We start from the raw sequence: 9,825 nt of genomic DNA on the forward strand, positions 1-9,825 counted from the left end.
GGTTATTCGTGATGAAGAGGTTCAAAGAAGATTATTGGCTAAATCAAATTTAACACTTGAAAATGGAATTTCTGTTGCCGTAGCATCTGAGGTTGCGGCTTCCCAATCAAAACATATTCATACTCAAAATTCTTCTTATTCTGCGAATTCGGATGTAGTTGATTTCGCACGTGGTCGGAACAAAAGAAAAAATGCGCGTTCTAAAGTACGTTTCGGTTGCGGTGGTAAACATGAATTTTCACCGTGTAAATTTAAAAATGCAATATGCCATTCGTGTGATCTTATAAGGGTCATATTGTAAAAGTTTATCGGATGAAAAATAAAGTTGAAAAACAGCGTGCAAATGAAATTGAAGTTCAATCCGAATATTTGAATGTCTTAAGTTCTCATTTTCGTTTAAGAAAAACGTTATCATTGAGGTTGATAAGGAAAAATTAGTAATGGAAATTGATTCGGGTTCTTATTATTCGATTATTTCTTTGCAAACGTTGAATAAAGTTTTCCGTTCTAAGAAACCCGTGATCGGAAAAACTTTATTTAAACTGCGCGACTTTTCCATAAGTGCATATAAGTTGAAACTGTGCATAACCTTTTCAAATCAAAGTTAGAATTGTTAATTTCAAATAATCACTGTACGAATATTTTGGGGTATTCTTGGTTTGAAACTTTAGGAATTTCAATAACAGGAGTAAATAAAATTAGAATGGGAATTATCGAAAAAGTTCTTAAAAAATGCGATGATATTTTTGATAATAAATTGGGTTCGTATACGGGTAATCTAGTGTCGCTTCCTATAAATTCGGATATGACGCCTGTTAGATGTAAAGCAAGAAGCGTGCCTTTGGCAATGAGGCCCAAAATTGAAGCTGTCCTAGCAAAAATTCAAAATGAAGAAGTTATTGAAAAAATTTCTAATCCAAAATGGTCAACACCGGTTGTTCCAGTGATTAAACCGTCAGGTGAAGTACGTTTGTGCGGAGATTATAAAATCACGTTAAACAAAGCAATGAGCTCACATCCTTATCCAATTCCCGCGGTAAATCTCCTTTCGAATCTTGAAGGAGGAGGCTATTATACTAAGATAGATTTGGCTCAGGCATATTTGCAATTACCGATTGATGATGCTCCCGCTGAAGCTCAGATTATCATCACGCATAAGGGTGCGTATAAGGTAAAAAGGCTTCAAATCGCAATTAACGTAGGCCCAGGAATATTTCAGAATTTAATTGAAGATTTGTTTTTAAATTTAGAAGGTGTTGTTCCTTATTTTGATGATGTACTTGTCAGAGAAAGTTTGGAAGAAGAGTTAGCCGTTCGTTTGAAACACGTACTAGAGCGTTTGAGAAAAGCTGGTCTTAAAGCAAATGGGGACAAATGCTTATTTGGGGTAACTGGAGTAGATTTTTTGGGCTACCGTATCAATACGGAGGGCATCCACCCCTCCAAAAGTAAAGTAGAAACGATTCATGCTTTTCCATCAGTACCTAAAAATAAGGTCCAGTTACAGGCGTTTTGGGCTTTAATAAACTTGTATAATAGTTTTCTAAAGGGCAAAGCTGCTAAAGCTGAAGTATTAAATACATTCTAGATAGGGATTCAGTGTGGAAATGGTCTGAAATCCACGATGAAGCTTTCAGATATTTAAAAGAATTGTTAAGTTCCGAAGCGGTATTGGTTCCGTTCGATGAAAAATTACCGATAACTTTAGCTTACGATGCATCTCCGTTTGGCGTAGAAGCTGTCTTAAGTCTTGTTCTTGACAATGGTTGTGAAACACCAATAACTTTCGCATCGCGTACGCTCACGTCGACAGAAAGAAATTATGCACAAATCGACAAAGAGGCGTTGGCAATTGTTTTCAGTATAAAAACATTTCATTATTTTGTTTATGGACATAAATTCACTATTATGACTGATCATCAGCCACTGATCGGAATTTTTTCAAAAAATAGGCTTACTAAAGAAATTTTGTCTCTGCGTATGCTGAGATGGTCTTTAATACCTAACGCATATGATAATACTCTAATTCATAGACCAGGAAAAAAAATTCAAAGTGCAGATTCTTTAAGTAGACTTCCAAAAGAGACTGATAAATTTAAGGTTCCCGCTCCTTTAGAGGTTTTGCTTATCGAGGATTTTATAAGATCCTCCTCTTCAGGGTGCAGAGATTGCAAAATTAACTTTGCGTGATTTAATTTTGTCAAGAGTACTAAATTGGCTTTTGAGATGATGGCCAAAGGAAAAACCAGATAAACNATAACTTTAGCTTGCGATGCATCTCCGTTTGGCGTAGGAGCTGTCTTAAGTCATGTTCTTGAAAATGGTTGCGAAGCACCAATAGCTTTCGCATCGCGTACGCTCGCGTCGACAGAAAGAAATTACACGCAAATGGACAAAGAGGCGTTGGCAATTGTGTTCGGTATAAAAAAAATTTCATCATTTTGTTTATGGACATAAATTCACTATTATAACTGATCATCAGCCTCTGCTAGGAATTTTTTCAAGAAATAAGCCTACTAAAGAAATTTTGTCTCCGCGTATGCTGAGATGGTCTTTAATACTTAATGCATATGAGTATACTCTAATTCATAGACCAGGGAAAAAGATTCAAAACGCAGATTCTTTAAGTAGACTCCCAAAAGAGACTGATAAATTTAAGGTTCCCGCTCCTTTAGAGGTATTGTTTATCGAGGATTTTATAAGATCCTCTTCTTCAGGGTGCTGAGATTGCAAAATTAACTTTGCGTGATTCAATTTTGTCAAGAGTACTAAATTGGCTTTTGAGAGGATGGCCAAATTAAAAACCGGACTTTTTTCTCGAAACGCAACGAACTTTCTACCCATCGAAATTACTTATTATGGAGTAATAGAGTAGCTATTCCAGTATTGGGAAAATCACGTGTTCTCCAGGCTCTACATCTAGGACATCCAGGTATTGAAAGAATGAAAGCTCTCGCAGTTCATACGTGTGGTGGCCAGGCATGAACTATGACATAGAAGTGCATGTTCAAAGATGACAAGAATGTCAACAGACACGCCATGCCTTTCCTAAAGCTCCAGTGCATCCTTGGGAGATTCCAGAGAAACCTTGGTCCCATCATCATATAGATTTTGAAAGTCCGTTCCAGGGACGGGCATTCCTCGTCATAGTAGATGCCATGTCGAAGTGGATTGAAGTGCGTCATATGACTTCAACGTCTGCCTCTGCAACCGTCGATGTCCTGCGAGAAATCTTTACTGCCCATGGGATACCTGAAGTCATCGTTTCTGATAACGAAGGCCAGTTTTTAGCATCGGAGTACAAGACTTTATTAGAGAGGAATCTCGTCCGAAGGGTTATGATCGCACCAAGACGTCCGTCCGGAAATGGCCAAGCTGAATGAACAGTCCAGATCGTGAAAGATTTTCAAAGACGTATTGTGAAGGGAAATTGGAAGAAACGTCTAGCCAAGTTCCTTCTTCAACAGCATTGCCCTCCAGTCACAACAATAAGTGCTAGTCCTGCGGAACTGTTGAAGGAGGAAGCTGAGAACCGTCTTAAATGGACTAAATCCAGATCTGACAGCTGAAAGAAAGTTGAGACAGGCGCAGGATGCGTATAGAAAATACGGCGATTTTCTTCAAAGATCGCTCAGTGTCGACGATCTAGTCTTTGTGAGGAACTATGGACAGGGTCCAAAGTGGTTTCCAGCAACGGTAATTAAACTCACGGGTCCAGTTTCTTACCAAGCTGTGACTACAGGTGGTGACATAGTTAAACGTCACGTAGATCAAATGCGGAAGCGTATTCCTGATCGTTTGACAGTTCCGCCTGATCCTAGTGTAGCATCTCCACCTGCTGAGCCACAGAATCCTGAGACTGAAGTACCATCTTCCATTCCTTCTAGTACGGATGCTAAGAGTACAGTAGTCGAGTCTACAATATCAAGTTCCAGAACAGACTTCGAGGCCAAGACATACCATCGTCAGGCCAAGCAGGTTCAAGCACTTTGTTCTATCCTAGGGCAAGGGGTGTTGTGATGACAGCCGACATCACCTCCCTTCATTACTACGAATCAATGACGACAACCTGCAGTTGCTGAACAACGGCGCTGCCTTAGCTTTCCAGAGAGTATATGAACACGTTACTAATAAATGTTCATCGCTAATCTTTGTTACTTGCTGCTAGCATGTTATTTGTTATGTTTTGTTGGTTTACTAAATATATACTTTAAATTACCATGTTTCTTACTTGGAATACTTCGTCAAGGATACTCACAGCACCACAGTAACTCTCTGAACTAGAGACAGAAACAAATGCCTCACCAAATATATTGAAAGCATCAGCAAAAGAAAAATAAATAGTACCGTTAAAAAAAACTGGTATGCCGTTCGCACTCTTGACTCTCAAAACTTATTTGGGAGATGACGAAGAAGTTATGGACGAAACATAATGGGATAAAGATTCTCTCTGACCTTTGCTATAGATTCAGCCCGTTAACTTTCTTTGTCACTTTTTGGTGTTTATATTATAGTTTTTCACAAAATAAAATGGTTATTTTAACAAATTTTACAACGACACAATGGATGACGATTCAGAAGTCATGAAATTACGTTTCAACAACTATTTAGACAGGCTCAAAACAAAAAAGGTTAAAATGAAACTTGGTACACTTTAAAACAACTGTACACAAGGAATGATTTTATTGTCTGCGAGGAAGCTTTTATTTCAGAGAATAAATTTCTTGTGAATGAAATAAGTCTAAGAGAATGTTCTGGTAAGGATTCAAACTTAGGTGGTCAAGGATTTCAGGATTGCAATTGTAGAAGCTCGAGTCGTTGCAAATGTAAAAATTCAAAAAGACTTTGTAATTTCAAATGTCACAGTAGCTTTTCCTGCCAAAATAAGTAACTTGTTTAATAAAAAATTTAATGTTTAATTTAAAGCAGTTATTAATTTATTTTTGAAAAATGACGTGATTAAGGATTGGAGTATATAAAGCAGTATACCCTACACTTTTTTTAAGATTGAGTGCCATTGCCCGAAATACATTTGCTTGGTATACCTTACACCGATAGGGTTTTTTTTAGGTTAAGTGCCGCTACCTGGTATAAATAAACCATAAGATGTTTCAGCATACTCATCAGTATCTTCAAATGTTGTTTAAAATTTCCTCCCGCATTGTAATTCACACCGAACTCAATAGAAGTTCGCGTTTTTCTACCTCACTTTGAATAGAAAAGAATCCAACTTTGAATCCAAAAGAAGCAGTTATTGTTAATTTTGACAATTTGTATTAATAAACCGGATTTATCACTTTAACAGTAACCCTTACACAAAGAGGCACACCAATGTCCCAATGCTATATAAACCGTTTAATCACTTTTGCCAAACTTCATTGGTTATTAATTATAATAAGTTATTAACAATAACTGGTTATTAATAAAATATATATTAATAATAACCAAAAGAATCGATTATTATTAATAATGACCAGTAGTTATTATTATAATAACCGGATTTATCACTTTCACCGTAACAGATATACTGCACCAGCCACTAGGTCAATGCTTTCTTTTTAAAGCAGTGAATATAGTCCTATTGTTTGAACAAACGTAATAAGATTGTGATGTATAGGGTCAACGAGCTAGAATTTAAGGTCAGGGTAAAAGATGAAAAGAGTTTGTTTCTCAAACGCTTGAATCGTTTGCAATTGGTTAAAACATGCTTAATAATTATGTCGACTCGACATAGAGAACAACTAGGTGCAGGATCAGCAGTCTGTAAATGTTTATGGGTGTAACAGGAATGACCAATGCACAGTCTATTAATTATTAGTGGTTTATACAGTGCAACCTCTTGGGAGCGACCACTCACTGTTCCACAATAAAATGGTCGTTAATGAAGGTTGGTCGTTCTTAGGGCTTAACTTCATGGAATTCAAAATGTTATTCAAGGTACAGGATTTTTCCCAGATCTAGTCAGATTTTAATTTTAGTCAGTGTCATTTTTTTGGCCATGAAATGCTGCTTATGTCGGCGTCATGAAAACCGGATCAATCAAATTTGGTGTCAATAAAAATTATGCATACTGATATAATTGGGTATAATATAAAAAAACACAACTATTTCCACTTAGTAGGAATGACATTTACCATGACACAATGCTAAATTCTATGCCACTATCCACATAAATCAATTATTAATCAAAAATCGAATATCAATTACTTTTCTTTATAATGCAATAAAATCTGGCGAGCAGCTATTTAAACGATCAAACACTTCGTTTGTTTATTTGTGGCTTGAAGTTAGGCTCGCAGAAAATGCCGTTCATGGGTTAAATTTAGTAAGAATAACACAACCTGTGACGTAGGCTATAGTATACCCAATTGTGTAAAAACAAATTATGAATGATAAAACTATTTTTAAAAAAATAAACAATTGTGTTTTTTATTTAAGCTAGCATTTAATTTTACATCATAAAAATTAGTTAGCTTTAAAAAGATGAGAATATGTTTGTTTGTTAGAGATGTTTAGTTTTTTCAAAAATAACTTTTTTTTTTTCTAATGTAACTTTCAACTTTAAAAATAAATCATTGATAGCATCGTCTTTAGTGCACTCTGAGTGCAACACGAGGTTGTAGATCTCTTTGAGAGATCGTCAAAAAGAGCTCTCTAAATAAGTGCCTCACACACTAATATTTCAAATACATTTTGATCTACTAATCTTTGTTAATATTTTTTGCTTTAATATTTTTTCGTGTTTCCTTATTTGACCTTTTCTGCATTTCGTGAAGAGGTTTGCCAGTTTTTTGGGAGAAATTTAGATGGTCTCTTCTAAAGATTTTCTTCAACACAAAGTCTATGGGAAAAATTCCGTGCCTCTCAAAAGTGGTCATAAATAGAAGAGGTCGCTACATAGATGCAATCTTTCCTGGAGGTTTCATTGTATTTTAATTAGTACGTAAACAAGTTAGTTACTATCAATTATCGTAATATAAATTACAAGATGTCCATTAAAGCTCAAAATTATTCTAAAATCAATATTTACAGAACAAATCCAAAAATATTAATTATCACAAAAGATACATTGAAAAAAGTTCCTAACCATGCCATCAGCCAATATTTGATTTTGATTTAACAGTACGATAATATAAAGAGAAAAGAATGACATTGATTGCATCCCATTACTCATTCACTATAAAGTAAATACCAAGAGAATATTTGAAAATTACAAAATTCTAACTAAAAATTTAACTTCTTTTAGAATTTAAGTAATTTAATCCCAAAAATATCCATTTATAAGAAATTATTGAATTTAGTAAAACTTTCAAATTAAATACAGATGGAATTGTTATTTTTCTTTTCAATTAGATGACTTTTAGTTTCTTCATGAGTAAAACACTAATTTATAACTTTAATTTTTTCATACAAGAAAAATAGTCATACATTTTTAAGATAAATGATTCATGAGACGATGTAAAACAGGAGTGCGAGAACTACCAAATTAAATCAACAAAATTTTTTGATTTTTTGCTAGTAAAAGATACTGACTCTTGATATATTGTATTTTAACCATGTAACCATATAGTGCTTCTTTAAATTGCTTTCAAATTTAAAAAAATATTTTGTTGCCTGAGAAAAAATATAAGTCTTAATATGGTTTTCATAAATGGAGGAATAATAGATGTTTTATTACGTACCTGCAACACATAATATTAATGATCCCTGCTATCTAAACAAAAATGGATATTAACTATAGTAACAGTTGTTGCTAAAACATAAGTGTACAAAAAAATTCAAAAAGATTTGCCTAATTTTAAAAAAATGTTATAAAGCAAATATTTTAAATACTTAAAACAGACAGATTAGTTTATTCAAGTTCCAGTAGACAACATTACTGGAACTTGTTTTGTTTATTTTTAATATAAAATAATACATTTATTATTTGTAAACAAAAATTCATTTACAGTTGACTTACTAACAGTAGTTGAAGAAAAAAAAACACAAGTATTTAAGGTTTAATAAAAATTTGAAAAAAACAGTGTCGAATAATTTTTAAAGGAACTACAAGGCATAGACATCAATGGTGCGGTGGGCAGTGGGTATATGTCATTCTCAATAATAAGAAAACTCAATAAGTCCTAATCATTCATATTCATACACCAGGGGTCTGTCCAGGCCGAATTTACTACCGTTTAGCGGTACCTTCACAAATTCAATTTTAGGTAAAACGGTAGTTTCACAAATTCAACTTTAGGAAAAACGGTATTTTCACAAAATACTTTTTCTTAAAATTTTATTCTTGTCTCCCTTAAGAAACGATAAATCTATATTTTTACCATGTTTTAGTGTTGACTTTTTAATATAATTTTTAATTTTTCACAAATTATGTCAAAATTTTCACAAAATAGGTACTTTTAAGAAAAACCTAGACAGACCCCTGTACACAGTAAAACTAAAAGAAGATGTAACCACATGTAAATCAAATATAAATATCCCACATATAATTCATTTATTTTTGTGATCTGATGAATAACTATAATTTCATAACAGGAAAATATGATAAAAATTATTGTTCTCTTAGAAAAGAAATTAGAAAATTTAAAATTTTTTTTTTAAAAAAAAGAATCCAATAAAGCAATTTGTTCAATGCAGATAATATGTCGCTCAGATTTCCAGAATCAGAGTTACATCCAAGATAACAAATGTATATTATAAAACAGGGGTCTCCAACTTTCACGAGGCCGGGGGCCAAGTTAAAAACGCAAATCAAATGGCGGGTCGCAACTTTATCAAAAATTTATATAGGACTCTTTAATGTTTGAAGAAACATTAAATATTACTGTCATTTTTTTAACAAGTTGAACAAAATAATAGCATTGAATTACAAATAATTCAAAACCTTGGATTCAAAACCTGAGAAATAATTTTTTCTTGCACCGTTGATGTGTTAAATTTCACAGAAACGAAGAAATCAGTGTTTTTTAAATTAAAGAAAAGTATTTTAAACCCATACAAAAATTGTCTGTAAAAAAATGACAACTAATATACTTTAGTTCATGGGCCACAAAAAAAGGCTTTCTGGGCCGGATGTGGCTCGCGGGTAGTCAGTTGGTAACCACTGTTATAAAACATGTATCACCTCTTAAAGCAGTCAAATGAAAGCAAAATATCATGCAGAATAAGGCTCAAAATTAACAGTGGTCTATTGGTTAATGACAACTAAAATTTCACTCAAACCAATATAAAATGGTTAGTGGCCCTACAGACCAGCAATCAATGCAAAAGAATGCTATGCTGTATAAGTTTTTTTTTTTTTTTTTTTTTTTTTTTTTTTTTTTTTTTTTTTACTCTTACGTTTTTGTCACAGAATAGCATATTCCATCATAATCGTGAAAATTACACTGAACTGAAATGTTCATTTAAATTCACTTCATCACCTTTTCTTTTAAAAAAAAACTAATATATGTAAACAAACAAGTGAATCCATTGGTCTGGTGATTATTTTCTTTGTATTAACAGTAAAATACTTTTAAAAAAACTAAGGGAAGTCTTGCAATGCTTCAATTATTCAAGCTGTTCATTCTAATGGTAACATCAAACAAAACAATAGTTGAAAAAATTTCTTTGAAACTTTATTGCAAATAAATCTTTCCCAAAGATTTTTTCTTTCATGAAGGAAAAAATATTTTTGTATGCTCTAAATTGGAATAAGCAATCAATTCACTTATTAAAATGCACATTAAAATAATATTGTGTCTATTAAATAGCAAATGGATTTTCTTATGCCAGCTATCAAACAAAACTGATATATATATATATGGATTCAAAACCTGAGAAATA

General features: G+C 33.2%; 1 protein-coding gene across 1 annotated transcript; it reads left to right on the forward strand.

The window, feature by feature from the left end:
- Positions 1–3,379: 3,379 nt before the first annotated feature.
- LOC139426162 (uncharacterized) lies at positions 3,380–4,020 on the forward strand. Its single transcript, XM_071183946.1, has 2 exons — positions 3,380–3,414; positions 3,519–4,020. The coding sequence occupies exons 1-2, from the start codon at positions 3,380–3,382 to the stop codon at positions 4,018–4,020; spliced, it is 537 nt and encodes a 178-aa protein (XP_071040047.1).
- The last annotated feature ends 5,805 nt before the right edge of the window (positions 4,021–9,825 follow it).

This window comes from Parasteatoda tepidariorum, chromosome 8, assembly GCF_043381705.1.
Source record: "Parasteatoda tepidariorum isolate YZ-2023 chromosome 8, CAS_Ptep_4.0, whole genome shotgun sequence".
Taxonomy (NCBI): Eukaryota; Metazoa; Arthropoda; class Arachnida; order Araneae; family Theridiidae; genus Parasteatoda; species Parasteatoda tepidariorum.